The sequence below is a fragment of the Dendroctonus ponderosae genome, unplaced genomic scaffold (genome assembly GCF_020466585.1).
Source record: "Dendroctonus ponderosae isolate FM_Combo_2020 unplaced genomic scaffold, Dpon_F_20191213v2 Dpon_F_20191213_6, whole genome shotgun sequence".
Classification (NCBI taxonomy): domain Eukaryota; kingdom Metazoa; phylum Arthropoda; class Insecta; order Coleoptera; family Curculionidae; genus Dendroctonus; species Dendroctonus ponderosae.
In genome coordinates, this window is record NW_026018814.1 from 6225420 (window position 1) to 6246254 (window position 20835).

At 32.7% G+C, this 20835-nt stretch overlaps 2 protein-coding genes across 4 annotated transcripts in view; one reads left to right on the plus strand and one right to left on the minus strand.

Moving 5' to 3' along the window:
• Window positions 1-436: 436 nt before the first annotated feature.
• LOC109540509 overlaps window positions 437-20835 on the plus strand; it is a gene marked incomplete at its 5' end in the record, with an annotated part of 22939 nt that continues 2540 nt past the window's right edge. The window contains 13 exon segments of one of the 2 annotated variants that reach the window (XM_048667210.1): window positions 437-586; window positions 2520-2767; window positions 5447-5639; window positions 8281-8453; window positions 10276-10426; window positions 13516-13647; window positions 13695-13810; window positions 15267-15447; window positions 15912-16223; window positions 17972-18286; window positions 18335-18570; window positions 18633-18962; window positions 19856-20118. In XM_048667210.1, the coding sequence (XP_048523167.1) occupies window positions 437-586; window positions 2520-2767; window positions 5447-5639; window positions 8281-8453; window positions 10276-10426; window positions 13516-13647; window positions 13695-13810; window positions 15267-15447; window positions 15912-16223; window positions 17972-18286; window positions 18335-18570; window positions 18633-18962; window positions 19856-20118 (2800 nt within the window). 2 annotated transcript variants of the gene reach the window in all.
• LOC109540511 lies at window positions 10899-12806 on the minus strand. Of its 2 annotated transcripts, none has more exons than XM_019908930.2 (2): window positions 12136-12806; window positions 10899-12053 (listed from the first exon to the last, which is right to left on the minus strand). In XM_019908930.2, exon 2 carries the CDS (start codon window positions 12046-12048, stop codon window positions 11344-11346), a length of 705 nt encoding a protein of 234 aa, XP_019764489.1. In that variant the 5' UTR covers window positions 12049-12053; window positions 12136-12806; the 3' UTR covers window positions 10899-11343. The 2 variants fall into 2 exon arrangements, with proteins under 2 accessions (XP_019764489.1, XP_019764488.1); XM_019908929.2 differs by having other exon boundaries at window positions 10899-12056.

A 20835-nucleotide genomic window follows, 5' to 3' on the forward strand; every position in this document is an offset into this window, starting at 1 on the left:
TTCTTTAAAAATATCGTTGCAAAAGCTAAACTTAATTCACGACTTTAGAAAACATTTCAGTTGGTGCACTTTAAAGTGCGTTTGCTTTGAAGTACATGAAAGCTTTTATTAGATTGGCATTTACGACTTAAAATCAGGGCAGGCTTGCACTGAATGTTTCAATACCTAGATGTATTTATTTAGCCTTCTACACAGTTGAGCAATTCCAGTTTTCGGCAATAGTATAACAAATTAGTTTTCATGTGCATTGAAACTTAAAGAAATGCATGTATTTCTAAAAGGACTTAATAACGAGCCCAGTGCAGAACAATATGTACGATCTACTTCTGATTAACTGATAGTAGAGCATTTATGTATAGTTTTAGAAGAAATTTGAACTAATCTATTGGATTGAAGAACTTGGTTTTAATGACTCATAGGTAAAATTTTGTTTCAGCGGTCAAATATATCCCATCTATTGACAACGACTATAACTGCAAGTTTTCCAAAAATGACAAGTGCAACTTTAGGTGGACACTTAAGGATTGGCAAATCGATGAAACTTCCTGGCGAACAAGACAATTTATTGATGACAACAGATGGGAAGGTAATAATATGTTTTAAAGTAAATTTTTATGCTTGCTTGTTTCTGTATAGTGAGTGTCAAGTTTTAATTTTTTCTAAATTATTTTGTTTACAGAACAATTAACAATGGAAAACGTCGGTATGGGTTTTTCTGGGTACAATAAATATCTATGCATTTTAAAAGCGATATTTTCGAAATATTGCTTTCAGACACCGTAATATGAGTCCCTTAAATTTTTAAAAATAATGCTACAGCATAAACTTCACAATGCGCTCTCAACCCATTTTTTTGCAAAAAAATAATTTTTTGTTTTGATTGTATAACTAGCAACCACGTTTAAGGTAGTTATTTTGCTTATAACATTCCCACATTTTATCCAATATGTATGGCTATTCTGCATCAGAATCTTAGGTCTTCAGTTCATCTCAATTCGAAAAATGAATATAAATTAATTTTTCAAATCGTATTCTCAATATAGAAATTTTATAAATTGATGATATATCCAAGGGTTGAAATAGCTTGTTAGTATTCTTAAAATAATCATAATGAACAAAAAATTTATTGAGCGACCTACCGATATAATTCTCAAAATCTAATAATAATAGTAAATAAATTATTAATATGTTTTCTTTATTTTTAAATGTGTTAAATGTAAGCAAACAAGTAAATATATTATCTAGCAAGAAGTAAAGTAATTGATGTTGATAGTTAAAATGAAAAATCGGTAAATGGGAGGGCTCAGGTGATGTGAAAAAAAAAATAAATTAAAAATATAGTGCTAGTGTCGCTTTTATTAGAGACAAATGTGTCCTGCGTCATTGTTACCTTCAGCTTCCATTTGAATATAGTAGAAAGTTGGGAAGAAAAACGAATTCAGGTAAAACTGATAAATTATTGATATATTGCTTAACTATTGATAACACTAAGCTTATTCACCTTTAAATTTAATCTTCATTTCTTACTAGTTAATCCTTAGGTATTTATTTAAAAGTATCTGTTCAAAGCAGACCTCTATGCTTGTTTCGCGGTAATTATTCCAGTACATCTGATACTTATAAAGTCTTATTAATCAGGCCCCGCCTGTTCTGGAATGACCGCAATCAACAGTTTAAAGCCCGCATCATTTTATGTCCCCAATGCTCCAACGCCAGTCAATTTTCTTGCAATAAACAACCAATTGATTGAGAAAATCAATCATATAGATGACTTGGGAGCCCCAAATACATTTAAATGTTTGGAAAATTGACATTAATTAACCTTTAAGGATAAATTACCACTCGTGTTAAAGTTGCAAGATACACCTTTAGTGAGTGTGTGCTATGTTTCCCGGAAAGTATGTAACTAAATGCGGCTTTTAATTTCCATCAGGAGTACATAGAACCGTTCTTTATTCACTTGGCTACACCAAAAACCAATAAATAAAACTTGCAAATTGCAATTTAAATTAACTTTATTATAAAGTTCAAGTTAAACTTTCAACCGTTATTACGCTTCAATATAAGTTTGGATTCTTAGCCAAAAAGTAAAAGTTACTAGATGTTTCAAATTACTTTAGCCTCTTGTTAGTTTTCGATCCTATTTATTGCAAAAGTCTATGCGAATAAAACACAATTTTATTTTATTGTATTGGGAGACCCGTCTAACAAAGGTGTAAGAAGAACTTGAATCCTAAAAATCGGTTAGAAATCATTGATTTTTTGATAGATACTAAAAAAATAATTAGGCTGTGTAGCGAAGATTCTTGAAGATTTGTGTTGAGTTAGTTTGATAATACCAAACACTGTTTTTCCAAAAAGTTGCATAATTTCTGGTATATTCCCACAAGCATTTATTTAAAATTCTTCAATACATTGTACATTAGCAATCCAAAATCATCCAAATATCCAAAATGTAGATGAGAAGCGATTTTTTACTGTTAAATTGCTTTGTCGTTAATAAATATGTTTCCTTGCAGATCTTCCTACCGTGCTTACCAATGCATCAACAGAATTCGAACAACGATTTCACTTGGAAAATGCCAGCACAGTTGGTTTCTCCGTTAGAGCTCTTGGGTCTGTGGAAATTATTTTGTGTACTGGTTGGAGTCCTCGTAACTATCCATGTTATTACTTTCACCTAGACAAACATGAAATTTATCTCAATAAATACGACGCCATGCCATCAGATATGAACTACAGCAGTTCGTATCTAGAATTTTCCCAGGTTAGTACATAGTTATACATACATCATACATACTCATGTATATGTAAGCAATTAGAGTTTTATAAGACTTCCAGATGTTATTACATAAATTGGGGCCTATGAAATGATATACGAATGACATAAAAAAACCCACTTGAACATCAGCCTAAAATGAGAAACAGAATTGAATATGCAATAAAATCCTCTCTTATGATAAATAATACTTTATTGTTTAAATTAATTAGTTCAGTAACAATGCATCGTGTAATGTAACTGTCATCAAAACCCAAAAATTGCATACCAAAGTCCTTATTAAATTATCTTTAATTATTAGTTAATTTTTTACTTACTTTTTATGAAATTAAAAAAGAGTTTCGCACTGACTTACTAACTAAGGACCATCAAACGTTGATTGAAAAGCTGACTAGTTGGTCCATTTTGATCGAGTCGACAAGTTAGTTAGTTAGTTAGTAATAATTGCACCCCACAAGGAACCCCATAATTTAAATTTGTGAATATGTACATATATCAATATGGAGAAAACTAGCGAAATCATTTTACTGTCTATCGTTTCGTATATAACTTGTGCAGCGTTTAATCCTATAGCATTAGAATTATCTGTCTTTTGGCTTTTTTATGCCAAACATTGAAGTTTGAACTCTTTCAAGAGTCTTTTTAGCCTCTTTTGAAACTACACCATGGTGTACATAACGCTTGTTGGAGGTTCTAAATCTTTTGAATCTTTTGATTGATCTAAAAATCACATTTTTAAAAAGAGGATGTTCTTAGGATGTGGACGTCTTACCGTGTATTATAACTAAGGCTTTATATTGCTGCAGTAGGCCGATGCCCGATAACAGAGATAACGAAAAAATGGCCTCATTAATTCAGAACTTCAATTCGTTTTACTAATTTAATTCTTGGAAACAATATTTTGCCAGAAGAAAAAGGATAGCTTTTGCTCATATATTTAATTTCTATGTTGGCGTTTTAACTTTTTAATACGATATCGAAAAATATCTGCTTTTTTGAAATCCTCAATAATAGTGGACTGGTTTTCTGGTTTTTATTTATTGCACTGTTGGCAATCTAACTGAAATGCATCTGAAATGTCTCAGTTCGCCAGACGCTTTGCATTAAATAAAGTGCCGCCTCAGCATTTTAGTCGAATTTAATAACAGATTTGACTTCACAGCTTTTATTTAGTAGCGACTCAGTATCAAATAGGTATACATTACTATACATATTCGATAAGATACCTATTAAACACTGAAGCCACTTGCTCAAGTGGTCGCCATCACTCAAAAACACACAAATATGTTTTTATTATTGGTTATTAAAATAAAAGTTCGCCAAAAATACAAAAGGTTGGGAAATCTTTTATTAGAACTAATGGTTATTTTTGTTGGAAATCCGTCAAATGATGTTTCTTAATGGTACATGAGAGTACCATTAAGACATAGTACATACATAGAGTACATAGAGTACAATTTTGGTTATTGTTTGTCTTTCAGAAACTGAAAAACATACAGCTGTAAATTATAAATATTTGAATAAATTTTATGCTATAAATAGAAATTTCAGTAATTGCTCAAATTTCAAAATTATTTTAAATTCTTCAACACGAATATTGTATGTATTTGTAATTGTTTTTATCAGCGGGTTGTTCAAAAAAGATCTGTTGTACACGTTGATCCTGGAATTAACTAAGTCTAGGTTGCATTTGCAAAAAAGCTAAAAAAACAGTTTTAAGCTACTGGCAACGATAATATTTTTAAATGCGGGCATTAAATGCATTTATAATCCACAATTTGGTTTTATCGTTTCACTTGCATGTATCTTAAAATAGATCGGTATTATTTAGGTTTGTGCTACACTCACCTATTATCTATGTCGTACGTCCCATAATCGAGGCCGATTAGATATGTAGTTCGAAATCAGAATTTTACTTTCTATTTTAAAATTAGTAATTTGAAGGTTTGCGCAATGATATTCAGGAAAAGTTAATGTTTGACAGAGACACTGAAATTAAATTTGGATAAAAGTTAATTAAAATAAAACAAACGCAGCTAGGCATTCATGGTGACCGTAAAGTATGAAACATATTAAATAAAGTCTATACAGATGAAAGAAAAAAATGTCTGAACACGACAAACTTAATTTGCAAACGCACATCTTCACATAAAATGAAGATATTTCATTCACTTTTACTAAAACTTAAAATTTAAAAGGTCATTCAGGAGTCACTCACGAAGCTGACTGTGTTGCAACTGTAAAGAGATTATCTCTTTAGAATAGGGAATTTGTCATTCCCATTGCTCTTTGCATAAAACGTCTACAGAAAATTGTTGGCTGATCTAAGGGTCAAAAAATGTCAGGCGCAAAAAATTATGCTATTTATTAATGTTTCAGCTGGCGCTGAAAAAAAAAATTGAAATACAACGCTAGATGATTGACGTGCAGTTAACGAATCATGAATTTATACTTCACTAACTAAGTACTAAATACGAAGTAAATATTTGTTTGGCTATAGACAATATTATTTGGCAACAATAATTAATGCAAATTGTAATTCCTCATTTACCATTGTTTCCTGTTGTATATGGCTTCAATGGTAATAGATAGAACATATTTGCATTTCTCACTAGTATGCCTAAACATACACGAAAAAATGTTTTTTAGTTCTAATCTCGTTTGCAGATATCCACGAATATTATCACTGAGGATGAATGGCGAAGTTTCGAAGTTGGAGTCGATGACACTGGAAATATTACCTTAATTGATAAGAATAACATGGATCGTCTATTAATCAGTCATATTGATTCTTCGCCTATAAAGCCGTTGTATGCGATACTACGAAGCAATGAACCAAGTTTCTGGAAGGTTATTGAAAGTTAGTATAACAGTACTTAATTTAAAGTTATTTAAGTTGTTGGCTTCTATGTTTGCTTTTGCAGAGTTATATTTATTTATTTATTTATTTATTTTATCTAGAGATCGTTGTTTTCACCTCTTGTTCAAACATGAGAAAAAGCGTATTTCGACAAGGCAAAGTGCGTTTGAACAAATAATGATACAATATTTAATACAAATTAAATTTTTTCTCAGTGCAGTGTTTTTGTTGCTCTTTTCAATCGTAAATGAGGAAAATCTGGGTTGTCTGGAATCCTATAAAAGTCGAGGATCTAATTTCAAATTTCTAATAAATAAATTTAAAATTTGCTTGAATTCCTTACTCTCCGTTGAAGTAAAGTACGTTCCATCAAGAAAGTCGATTTGAAATGGATGTAGAAGTCAGGTAAATAATTTCTAGAAAATTTAACACATAGTTAACATTGCATTTCTGGAACAGAAACTTGCTTTCGACAGGTATTTTGAAATCAATAATGGTTTTAAATTCCCATAAGCCACATGCCACGATATTCTGAAGTAAAGATTATCTATTTCCCATCAATGCGTAACATTGCATATATAGTTTCAAAAACTGGTTTAAATTATGTTATTATTAATTCGGTAAGGGAATAATACAAACCTTCTTAAGAATGCTTCTTGTAGATTTACTCAATGATTGGGTACCAAAGGAATACTTAATCTGAAATAAATTGTTTTTTCTCTGCCATATGAAAACTGGTGAATCAGGACAAAGATGACAACAACAGTAGAAACAAAATGCACTATGTACAGTGCAAAAGTGTCAATAAAAAAATAATAAATTGTGAAAATTTAAGTCGATTTTTTTAATGCTATGCTAACTTTTCATTCAACTTACCAAAGTATTAATTATTATTAATTAGTAAACCAATAGGGTTTAAATTTTAAACAGCATTAAATCCCCAGTTTGGGAAACCAACACGCGTCTCGAATAGGTACCGTACTTCAATGTAAACCCGTAACCAAAATAACGAATTAGGCAAACAAGTTCAACATTCCTTAAACCGTTTTTTAAATATTCAATAATGAAGTGATTTTTTGTCGTTTGCTTGGACAAATCAGATAAAATCAGTTTATTTACTTACAGTGGCCTAAAAAGGTCTGCCATTGGTCAATAAATTATCATAGCTTTCAAACTTAGTTGACCAAATATTGGTAATTGTCTACCGAATTTCAATGGTATTTAAATTAAAGTTAACAAAATCATCGCTTATGTATGATATCACGTTAAAGCACCATTCAATTTACATGATTTCCTAATGCAGGAAGCCGCGATCGTGAGACTAATTAATAAACAAATATTGAAAACTTCTGGTACAAATAAATGGGAAAAGTATAGTTGCCTTCTTGGCACATTTTATTTTTCAGATGAAGATTGTTGATACTTGGAGAAAAACTAACAAAACACATATTTTCTCTACTCCCTAAAGGTCTCTTTACAACCAATGCAATGAAATGGTTCAGAATTTTAATCATTCTGTTTCAGAAAACAATAATTATTTAGTGACAAACTAGTTTTGGCGAAAAATATTTTGTATTTTACATGACGATATGATAGTTACGCCGCAAATATATGACAATAAATTTAGTAATGTAACTGCTAAAAACTGTATGGGTTTTTAATAATCTAATACTCGACTAGAAAGTGCTTAACTGTGTCGTTTATTATTTTTCTGCCCTTACATACATACTTCTCTATTATTTGAGAGACCACATTATCAACGAATCCAAAAAACCTTTGAAAACTTTACCAAAAATTCAATTTTGGTTTTGAAAATACAATTAACACATAGATTTAGAACAATATTCAACCTATTCTTCTACCTGCCAGAACACCTCTCAAATCAATAGTATTTTCTAGATGGTACAAAAATTGAAGACCGCACAATACTAAATGACAAGTGGTTTTAAAAGAATCGAAATCTTTAATAAACTCAATCCTAATTAAGTAACTGCGTAACCAAAATTGCGCTGGTGTCTCAGATTCCTTCTCATTATTCTTTTGGTTTGGTACTTGGTTAATTTGCGTACAAAATACGTTTTATATTTACTCACAACCGCTTATTGTTGTAAAAATGTATAAAATAAATTTTCGCTTAAAATAAGGTGTGCCATTGTATAGGAAAACTACTATTTTACTTTCATTAAAATTTAGATTTAAAAAGGTTGTTGCCTTCGGCGCAATACAATAACGAAGCCGTTAATTTCAATGTTAAATGTTATGGTTGCATCATCGTCAACAACCGTTCGGTAAATTGGACGGTCAGCCAGTCACCGGAAATGCAATTTAAGATTTTTTTATTCCTGTGCAATTAAAATTGTATCCTCATTCGAGTTTTTTTCTATATTGGTCCACAAACCATTGTAAAAATTGCATCAAAATATTTGTCGTTTTCTAAAGTAGTTAGAAAGTTGTTTGCAAAATTTGTGGGATATTCAAGTATAACATTATATTGTTGATTGATATGATAAAAAAGATAAGAATAGTTTTTTGAAAGCTGTTCCTAAGGACAGTTTTTTTAAATTATTCTGGAATTTTGTCCTAAGTATGAAACATAACATTATAATTTTCTGAGACTAAACAATGTTTAACTTTATTCCAGACAATTTTATGTATACAGAGACGGTTCAAATTTCCAGACTAGGACCACAAATCCGAAGCTCATACGTCAATTTGTGCATTTCCTTATTTGTGGCGAGTTGCAGTCATTGCCAAATGAGATTTTTCTATATGAATGGAACAACGAGGCAAGAACTGAAATTTGTTCCCAGCACGGTATGTATTTGACGCTTTGCTTCTACTTCTATTCATTGCATCGGTATTAGAGAGGTAGTTGGTAGTCTAGTAATCAGAATAAATGTTGATTCCTTAATACTGCCAAACAGTATATTACACCGGGGTCAAAAGTACCTATTCTATGAGTTCAAGCTTTATGCCGATCAGATCCTCGCAGGATCAATAAAGATAAATTAATTCATCTAAAAAAGTGAAAGATGCCGTATCTGAACTTCCGAATGATGTCTGTAACTGCTTAAAGCAGTACAATTATACTGTATAATGCTTAACAGCAGCAATTAAGTCTGTTTTTATTTGGAAGATGAGAGTTGAGCACTAATTCAGTCAATTCTCTTCAACATCTGGGAATTAAGATTTTGGAATTCGTCAGTTTTTTCATTTGGATTTTCAACCGATAAAATATAATTCGAAAATTGTATTCATGAACGCTCGTACGAACTATTGCGGGGCATTTATCGAATTTAGTTTTTCAAAAATAAATTTCTCAGCCACCGAAAATGCTCTACCAGTTCAAAGTTGTGCGCTCTAAATGTCTTCAAAACTAAAAAAAATCATTCAAATCACGTAAATCCTGAATTTTTCGTGCTTAGTAAATATTGATTTAAAAATGAACGGTTTTACGCAACTGCAGATTCTTGAATAAAAAATTCCAACTTTCAAAGTAAAGTCTGTAGAAACTTGACCTTAAAGATTGACATTTTGTAAAAGATAATTTTTTGATGAAATTTTGGCGTAAACTTGCACCTAAATGTCTTATATTCAAATTTTTGCGACTTTTTGCTACAAATCTACCAGAATTTATTCACGCACGTTGTTATAACTGAATCGAGTTTTGCATTATCTATCCAATGTAAAAAACGGACTCTGTGGCTTAAATGGATCTTGAGCAACGTCGAGAAACGCGGCGTCATGTTTCAGTCGATTTTGCAATAATAATAAAACAGGAAAAGCTAAAACTCTTGCCTTTTTTTGACAAAAGACATAAAAGTGGAACCCATATTTGTATATCTCTAAGTGGTTCTTTAGAGACAAGCTTGAGATGGGCCAGATGGAAAAATATAAAACCCCCAAAATGTTCCCAAAGTCTGAAAATTTCTTGTGAAGGAATCAATGGTTTAATCGGAACCAAATCCGCACTACCAGCAAGCTGATGCTTGTTGTATTACAAATTCTCATATCTGAAGCGATTATTTAGAGAAAAGCTTTGGGTGAGCTTAATGTAAAAATACAAAACCGCCCAAATATTTCCAAAGTTTAAAAATTAACTACGAAAGAACTATATTTACTTACTTATTACTACAAGAAATCTATTATTTTCTAATATCTGGAGTTAGAAAAATGATTGTTGCTGATGTCTGTTTTCCTGTATTTCGGCGTGAAATGGAGAATAAACATCGGATTTAGAGAAGAAAACATACTGCTAAGATCGAAAAAAATATTCTACTGAGAAGGAAAAGGTAGACACTGAAAACAAGCAGTGCGAAAAAAATATTGGTCAAAAACAGTGTACTTAATCGTAATAAAAAATAAAATATCACAAAAAGCAGAACAAGGGATTACTACATAGAGTACGTAGGTAAACACAAAAAATACTCCAAAAATCAAGCAACAAATTAAAATAATTTGTAAAGATACTAAGGTTGCAGGAATGTTTCGGTCCATTGCTGAATGAACTTCATCAAGTGCTGGAAATGTACAATCATACTTGATTTAATAACTTTATTTGATTTATTATTCGCCATAGTATCGTTAACCTAATATTCACTTTCGTTGAAAAATAATACCAGCAATTTTATTTCAGAATTACAAGTGGATCGAAATTAAGCTGAAACAAGAAAACTTCAAATTTCAGCGATTTAACATTTTCATTCAAACCGAGTTTTCAAGTCAAGCAGAGAATGAAACTAAAGGTTGGTGGGGTTATGACGAAGTTAGAATCTGCAACGAAAATGGTAAGTTTAATTGCGTGCTAAATTATATACAAAAATATACAGGTTTGGTCAACGAAGACACGTAAGCGCGAATATTAGTGTTGAAGTCCTAATTTGAAACGCAGTTGTTGCAAAAAGGAAGTACAGAAAAGGAAAGAGCTCTTCAATTTATTAAGGCTTTGCAATGCTAACTATTACTTCAGTTCGAACTAATTCAGCGACTTTTTTTCTAACTTTGTCACTTTGTCCTGAGGATGACCCCGATAAAGGGTCGAAACGTCGGCAAAAGTACTCAGAAACTTCCTCAATTTTTGAAATTCGCACTAAAATATTAACGGTTTAAGCCAACAAAATAACCCATTGGGAATTATGTTTAGTGATACAAGTTTTCAGTCGTAAAATAAGCATAATACTTAATTTGGTTTTGGTGATTTTTTTCTATATATAAACTTAACACAGTAGGGACTCAGTTAAAACTAATGAAGTACAAACGTTTTCTCTTGAGAATCTTTATTTAATTATAAATATGTACAATATTGCTTGTGGATGTTTAAACATGTGGAATCGTTTGCTTAATTGCTTCAGCCGTGGCTTTATATCAGTAAAAAATATATCGGTGTAAATATATATGTATATTTATTTCTATGGAAAATAGTTGACACAATTTTTAATAACTTCTGATCTGAATTGCAATACTACTTTAACAGATATCTTTCATTCTCCATTGAAAACCCCCTTACAAATATTTTGAACATTTTACGTTCTAAATGTAAATATATACAGCAAATGTGGGACAGATTTGAAATTGCTGCATTTCTTGATTGCAACAATGTGCACACAAACGACATAAAGTTAAATATTTGTGCAACATTGACAGACAACGTTAAAAACTGAATTGCCTCGAAAAACGGAAACTTGTAACTGCAAGTTTCCGTCTTCTAATCCGATTCCTTTAAGTCGGAAATCTCTTTTATCTGTCGTCTTGTGTCTCCGAATTTTACGTATACATTGCCGCCCATTGTCCAGCAATTTCGAAATCCCACCAAACCAGATATTTCCTTGAATAGTTTCAAACGACTTGGTGTAAGATTTTCTTTAATGACAATCTTCGTGCCCTTTAGCAAACTTTTTGAAGAAAAAATGTCGTTGCGTACCCACCGGTTTACAAAACCCACCAATATGGGCCGACAATGATGTGATCCAAGTTTTCCCAACCGAAAACTAAAATCGATATCTTTTGAGCCAATGATATATCCCAGCTGATCCCTAACAGTTTCGCAAATTGTTGTCTTTACGCGTTCTTCTGTTTTTTCTTGGATTCCGAAAAATATTAAGTTATTGGATAACATCCGTTGATGCAAGTCATCTAGTTTTGTATCCGTTTGTACGAGCGCTGATTTAATTTTAGCTATTTCTTCTTTCACGTGCGTTTCAAATTTTGTTATCCTCGCCGCACATTCGCTCAATGTGTCAGGAGTTCTCACCTCTTCGGTTCCGTAAACGGCACTTTTCAGCTCAATTAGCCCGGCTTTTAAGTGCTCCTCCAGCTTGCAAACCCGACTCATCAGCACATTAGCATCAAGGGGTAATTTATTTGAACTGTCTTTAACTGATGCACCCGCTTCCTGGTTTAACTTTGTCATTTTGACTACTAAAAAAATCACTTTGTTACGACTAGTTCACCAAACTTTTACATTTACAAAGTGGCACAAAGTCTAGGTAATACACACCTTATCCGGATATGAATGTGGCAGGAAAGGCTGAAGCACAAATAAAAATTCGTGATGCGTTTGCAAAGGAACACTGATCAATAGTCTGTGTCCCTTGCTCCCCAGAGGAGGCGGCCTTGAAAGGAATGGGGGGTGGGGACGATTTCCCTCTCTTCCAGGGCTGACATTCCCACTACAAACACCTTCAGCCCTATATTATTATATTCCCTTTTAACATTTGGCCATATCATATGTTTCATAACTGCCACAGGTTTTTTTCTTTACCTATTTACTTTATTTCTTTCTCTATTTCAATAAAAATATTTTTTTTCATATCTACTATTTCATATTTTTATATGAAATAGGAATAGGTTTTGGTGGTTATTGGCGTCGTTTGATCACTGAATATAGTTAGTTGACTGCCCAAGTGGCTGCATCAGACTATCATCTGTCTTTCTAGTCTTGAGAAAGACCTGAACAGAGGGTCGAAACGTCGCCCACTTTTAGAGTATAAGAGGAGTTTTTAATTCAGCCCTAAACCAGCCATCCAAACATTCTTATTAACTTTTGGTGACGCCACTAGACACGTAATATTAAATGGCTTTTACAAGAGTTGAGCAAACTATATTTTCTTCTCCCTTGTGGAAAGTACACATTTTCGCCACTGTTTTCGATAGCGAAAGAATCACTTTTACTCATTACAATGACATGACAATGACAATTTACCTTTGCGTCCATTATGCAATTACATTTTCTTTGTCCCGTGTGGAAAGTAAAACTTTTCGCCACGCAAGCTGACAGCTTGACTGTTTGTCACTGACTGTTTTGCCAATATTTTCAAAATTCTATACAGGGTGTCCCAACGGAAACGGTTGAAAATTGGACGGTGTGTCGTTGAGAGCAAGCAATCTAAAATATTTTTAAGATACTGGTTATACCGGAAGTAGGTATCAACTTGCTTATTTTAAATGGAACACCCTATAGATTACTTGATTTTTGGATTTTACTCTAAATTCTAAATATAGTTCGTGTACAATATATTCCTAAGTCTAACCGTTTCTTAAATATTTGAAATTTTATGTAAAAAATGACAGATGCATCCACTCGAATTCACTTTTATTATTTTATACTATTATAAGATAAAATTTTCAAAAAAAAGTTTGTCTCAACGTCATTTTGAAACTTATTTTTAACACTTTGTATCGGTCGGTATATACGGTACGCGAGACGAAAGTCGAAGGCCCGCCACTGCGTGCATGCGCCCGAGGCGAAACCGAGGGCGTCAATTTTAAGCAGTGGCGAAACTTCGACTTGTGACTTCGTCTCTTGTACCGTAATATACTATTAATATCGAATTAATCAGTTGTTACTGAAACGGTTGTTAATTACGTCCCTTTACAGAGGTCAAAACAACCCTTTTACATCTCAACCAGTCCTTTGCCGAGGATGATACAAGTGTTACTGACATTTCTTGTCAGCTTATCAAGAAGCCAAACTTTAGACCTGAATCTCTAGATTATGATGCCGTAGAAGGTACTAACAGATTTGCGCTGATAATGCTTCTTTCATTATGATAGTAGATCATATATTTTCAGACTTTCCCCCGATTAAAACTGCAGCAAACGATACGTCTATAACGCTGACTTGGGCCGAAGAGGATCCGGATCACTATATTACCTATTTTATATTTTATCAGGTATGTTTTTTTTTTTTAATGAAAGTACGTAAGAATGCACAACCAGGCGATACTTGAATAGTAATGTACTAATTTGTATTTTATTGTTATCGCAAAACAGGGTGTTTTCGTTTTTAATTAAAGCAACTGGAATAGCATTTTTTTACAATTATGTTTATGATTATTAGGCCTTATATCAAATTGTTTTATTACAGTTTGGCAAAACGGTCGAAGTGTTTTTGATATGTTGGTTATACAGGAGTTTTTAGGAATTTTAAAAGCCTGTAAAAGTTATGCTTTTGTAGATACGTATGAAACAAAGTAGGTTTGTCTATGTCCAAGTCCACCCTTAAGAGTTTGTCGGTCTTATGGAACAAATACAAAAACCCTGACTAATAGAACCGGTAAAAGGCACTGAGTTTTTGGGGGAAAATCTCATATTAAGCGGGTACATGTGATTGCATATTTTGATGAACACAATCGTTACTTTGTACATAATTTATCTTTGTCTATGTCATATACAGAGTGATCCAACGAAAAAGGAAAATGAGAACAATTTGGCACAATCATATAAGAATATTAGAAGTTTTGGGTGTGGTACGACTACACCTGCTTTTATCTACGTTTAAATGGCGCAAAGTTGTAGTAAGGCCAAGTAATATATATATTAAATTTGTATTGATTTCCGCTCTTGTACATATTGGTTAACTACGCTTATGGAAAGCGCTCAATGTGCGTCGGGCTAACAATACAAAAGAGAACTTCTTCCACCCTTCAGCACTCATCTAATCCCCACCGCAAAAGTGGCATTCTTGAATTGTCGATCGATACAGCGCCAAAATACCCCCCAACATGCTACGTTTTTCTAAAGGTCTAGGCTTTTGTATACAGATTTTTTTCAACGAAAATTGGCCGATTTCAATATTTTTCAAAACCATGATTTGATTGCAATAAAAATCAAGAGATATTTTTAAATAATTTTTTTCCATCCACCTGTTGGCTTTCACACGCCTTCTAAATTTTCAAACAGCTCCACACCCTGCGGCCACAAAAAAACTGGGATTAAATTTATATTTCCGTATCTATTTTAAAGTTATGAGTTATAAGGAATTCTTAATAACTATAATTTTTATCTCTTTCGAACTGCTTCGACTGCTATAAATATAAAAAATAATTATTATAAGCTTTTTAAAAATTATTAGCAGGCTACACGTTGATTGTTTGTTCCTCAAATAATTGTGGAACAGAAATATATAGATTCGGAAGACAAATTAACTATCGGATATGTTTCCACTCCAATTAAGGTCAAAAATTTCATTTTGCGGAGAACTGGATGCTGCACAGGTTTGCTTTATACAGTTTTAAAATAGCATTAAAGTTGTTGGGGAAATGACTTCATCAATAGAGATCTGGTCGACATTATTATTTTCATTGGCTAAAGCCTTAAAATGATTTGCGTGAATTGATTGCCTTGCAGGGAAACACGGATTGTCCAGATGTCAGTAACTCACCACGACTTAAATCGAGTGGATTTTTAAGGACAAATCTCAACGAAGTTACTCTTTCAAAGCTAATTCCTTCCACTTTATATAACATTACTTTATCCTCTGTCCTACATGGCAAAGATAAGCTGTTACGTGTCAGGACTCTAGAGACAGGTAAATTTGAATAAAAATTAATTTGCTTTTCGATTTAGTGTTTTGGCGTAATTAAACTTAATTAGTAACTTTATACTATGATTAATTATTATCTATTGGCTTCAATTTAAATATATTGCCCTAATTTTTACCGAAATGCTTATCCTAAAAAGTGTTGCAAGTTACCAACAAAAATCAGGCATACCTATTTGAAAAGGTGCAATTAAAACAAATTAAACTAACAGCAAAAATTAATTGATCAAAAGTTTAATGAAACCATCTACTTTTAAATAATTTTCAAGAAATAAATACAATCAGACATGTTATTTTTTTAAACAATGTAGATTTTTATATTAGTAATTTTACTTCTGTGTATATCAATTTTTACGAGCAGTAATGAAGCACGCAAATAAGTTTAATATCAAGCACATGTACTCAAATCGTGATTGTAAAAGTTCCAACTAAAACATCCGATTAATTTTTAGTCGAGCCAATATTAGAAGAATTGCCCTTTAAAATGCGCATCGAGCCTCTCGATACATCAGTAAACATTTCTTGGGATAGCCCCAACTGTGAATTGCATTATGGAAACCTGATTTACAATATCATTGTGTCCAACGATGAACTGAAGTTTAAAAAGATTTTGGAATATGAAACCTCAAATAGCCATCTGATCCACGGTTTGAAATCATACACTAAACATAATTTAACAGTTGTTACCGCCAGAAATGCGATGAACCTGAATAACGGTCGGCATACTCAAACTTTGACGTATGAATTTTCAACTTTTCCTGGTGGTGAGTATTAGTAAATTAAGTCCTTATTTTTTAAGCAACAAGAAATAATGATAGAACCTAGTAGGTAGCTCGAGATGCAGCTATCAAATATTGCCAGTAAATACACGTGAACTAGAGATGAAACTTCAACGTTGCTATAGAAAGTTTGAAATGGTCATTTCGCAGCCTTGTAGCGTAGCTAATCGCTACACTAAAACACAGCAATGTTTATTTAAAATGAAAAAAAAAATGTTATTATATTTCTATGAAAAACTAAAAATAATAGTTTGTTGGTAAATTTTCAAATGTACTCCTCAAAGCTTAACGTGTACAATCTCGACCATGAATCATGAGTACGTTCCTTGAACTGGCTCCAAATTTGTCAAATATGGAGTCATTTATTACAAGCAAATGTATTCTTTTGGGAAAGTGGAAGTCGTCCTAACTAATTTTTATTTATTGAATGTATGTATGAAGTAGAAATCCGTATTACCAAGTCTCACAATTACGAACATTGCTCCGAGGACAATCCGCAACACGAATTTATTTAATTAGTTTTATTTTGAACCAAAATTTAGTGCAGAGTTGATTTACCTAAATGTGTGATATAGCGTGAACACACTCGATTCCGAATTTTATCAGATGGCCAACACGTAATAATCACGAGAAACAGACGTGATTGCATGTCAACACGAACAATTTGGTTTCGAATTATCGATGTGATTAACAAGGCAATATGACGGTGAAATGACGTCCGTAAACGACGTACACGGGCGTCACTAAACAGTCTATTGCCACTTCTTGACTCTAGTCATATTTTAAAATGTATTTAATAAAACTGTATAATAATGTTAAACAAAATGAAGTAAACTATAAACGTTTTAAAGGCACATAGTTATTAAATTGCAAAAATACAGTAAAACATAATTGAAAAAATCACACGGGCTGTATAACTGTCTCTACGAAGACAAAAACTGTGTTGAATCAAACACGTCAATTTTTAAATATTTTATTGAGACAAACCAGATTTCAAACAATTCGCAACTAATATAGGTATCTAGATATGCTGTACATGAAACGCCACATATGGAAAATGTACAATATCAAGCTGATCAGGGGCTTCTAGCGATACGATAAAACAATGCAATATAAAATAAATACATCAAAACACTAGAAGTAACAAATAACAAGAAAAGTTGCCATCGAACTTCCAATAACAAGATTGCTACTGTTAGAATTTAGTTTGATATATGTTTCAAAATTTAGGTTTACGTATATGCACTTTAATGTTTAAAATTATAATATTAGTATTAAATGTTCTTTAGGTGGTAGAACCAGGCAGTGTCGTTGCATCGCGGGTACTTTGAGTCTACGTAGGGTTTTCTAGCTGTATTTTAGTATTATTATTATTATTATTATACAATATAGATCGCATTTTAGTGATGTGGTGATCTCTAAGAAAATACTCTTTTAAATATAGTCCGGACTTACGTTTTTACTGGATATACTTCATTCATATCAATTTCATAAAAATAAACTGATTTAAGTATTTACATAAGTATTACATTTCCATCATTTAATTCAATATTCACATTTAGGATATAAAAATAAATTTTTTACATTTCACAGATTTTTTGTTTTCGGATTTCATAGATCTGAAATAATTTTATATATTTTTCCCATTTATATCCCATCGCATTATTATATTAATATAAGTTAAGGTAATTTGGTCTCTAATGAAATATGGTCTCAAATATATGTTGGTTTAGTTGCGCCTGCTGTGCGAAACTTGGAACTATACGCTATGGGATCAAATACAGCATCTCTTCGCTATGATCTTCCCTTAGCCTCCGAAGGGATCCCAGTTGAAGTGGAGTTAACTAAATGCAACGTTTTGTCTCGAGCCAAGTGTAAATCCACCATATCGAAGATAACTAATTGCACCATTTGGCCAACGAAACTATGCCTTGATGTTGATTACTTGATGCCTAATCAGAACTTTACTTTCAAAGTCAGCATTAAAAACGCTAACACCAATAGGTTTGGGAAGGCAACTGAAATTTTAGCTGAAACTGTTGATAGAGGTAATATTCAAAGAGTTGTTGGTTGAGTGGTTTCACATGATATTGCAGTACCCGCAATGCCCGAGAATGTAACTCACCAGGTTATTGACTGCCACGAAAGCAATGACTACTGCAATTTAAACATAATCTGGAGGCATCCCCATTACCCCAATGGTACTATAGAAGGATTCAATATAATTTTGAATAGTACCTACTTCGTCACGGAATACTCTGAGGAACTTCAAACTATTCACGAGGTTTACAAGATTGTCGATGGCGCGTATCTACCAGAGTATAACTACAAGGTGAGCAAACCAACCTATATACTGGTGATTGGAAATGTAACAATTCCATTTAACTTCAACAGATTAAATATCTGCCATACAGTCAGGAATACAACCTTTATATACAATCAATGAATAGTAAGTATAGAAGCGACTTCGTTATAACCACGGTGAAGAAAGAAGAGCTGGGTGATCATATAGATCAGAGTCCTAAATTGCTTGGGAAAGGAGACAAGGCAATAATGTTTAAACTGCCTCACCTAGATAAAAGACTAGACTCTTATACCGTCACCGTAGCCGTACAAGACTTCAACGAGAGTATTCCTGTTTATGTGGATTCAATTAAAAATGAGAAGTTGGCTGATAACTTGTGTCACCCCTATGGTCTGACCTGGATCTCGCAAGTCCTAAAGGTAATATGTCTAAATTATTTAGATTTTATTAAATATTTTATTATTTACGACAGTTCATTTTCCGTTCTGTGCTACATATCGAAGTCTTTCATACGCGTTTGCATAGTGAATCAAAATTAAGTGAGCCTCTTTTAACATCTGATGGATGAAGTCATGTTACTTGCATCTGGAAAAGCGTGCTCTGTTTCATTTGAGCCAAATCATTAGCTTTGGCACCGTTGGATAGAGAATTGAAAATTCGATTCAGTGATCACAACATGAGTGAGGAAATTCGAGTAGTTTTGACCCAGAACGCTAAATTTCAATATCACACACATAGGTGCAGGATTATGCAAAAATCTCATGTTTTTCGTGCCGTTTTTGCTCATTTCCCGGAAGCAAAATGAGCAAGAACGCTCATTTTTACATCATTCCAGAGAGAACTAAATGGCCTCTTTAGAAACTGAACCATCGATCAGGAAATGTTGGCAGTTTTCTAAAAAGTTTTAGATTTACGTGTTTTTTCAAAATTTCTCAAGCCTCAGAGAAAAAAACATGCTTCGGTTTCGCACTAATCCTACTTTTGAAGAACCTAATCCAAGCTCATTTTGTTTCGGAACTTTTGTAAAATAATTAAAAAAGAAACCGCAGCCGAGTCAATTCAAAAAAATTCAAATTTTTAATCGTTACCCGCAGCGCAACGCTCTGTGGGTAACGATGAAAATATTCCTATTTAGCGCAGATCTTGTCTGTGGCTACTTGCGCCAAAGATATATTTATATAGATATAAATTACGTTTTTGACACAGTCTAACAAAAATTGAGCTATTTTGTTGATCAAGTCCAACAACCAAATTCCTCCTCTAGAACTGACTTATATTTAGATGTACTTATGGATTAATTGTTTATTTTCAGGTTAAAGACAATGAAACGAAAACAATATCTATAACCGGGTTGGACGAGAAACGGTTAATTAAACCGGATACCAGATATTGTATTATTTTTATTATTACGAACAAATATAGAGGCCAAGAACACGACGTAGTGTATTATGAGAAACTTATTACCCCACGCTCTGCAATACCACCAACGACGCCTACAAACACGGGGTCCTTCAACCATCTCTATATGTTGCCCTTCATTTTATTAATAGTGCCTATTGGATTTTTAATTTATTGGTGAGTATAAGTGTTAATTTTACACCCGTTCCTGAACGTGGAAAGCGCGCAAAAAGACGACGTGGTAATTTACGTCAAAATTGCTATTTTTTTTGTGTGTGTTTTTTGAGTTTGTGTAAACTCTTCTTCTTGAGTTTGTGTATTTTGTGTCGTAATTTCTTATTTGCTTTGTATAATCTTTGACGTTCAGCACTAGTTGGTGGTTGATGAAAGCCACTTTGAGTTGATCTATTACTTAATGCTGCTTTTTTAGCACGAAATCGTTTTTGGCGTTCAACATTACTTAATACTTTTCGCATTATAGCGTGTTTTTTGTGACTGCTCTTGTGTATGTTGTTCATGGACGTCTGCTACAACTTGTATCTGAATAGGACTAACGAATAAATTAATTTTGGTGATTGGAAGACGTTCTATCTGTTTAAAATAGACGGTAAAACGAGGAAGAGCTATAGAGACAGCATACACTTGACACACTATATGTATACATAATGTAAGCCATCGCGCGTATGTTCAAAAAAAAAAATTCCAACTGAACTATTCCAAGGCTAAAAAAATTAAACTAAATTGAGAAGATTTAATCATAAAGGAATCAAAGGGTATATGAAGGGAAAAATCCATTTTTATGCGTGGTAAACACAATTAATCATAGAAATAATATAGACAATTGAAAATAAGCCCTAATAAATTCGTTTTACATATTTTGCAACTATAAGCTGA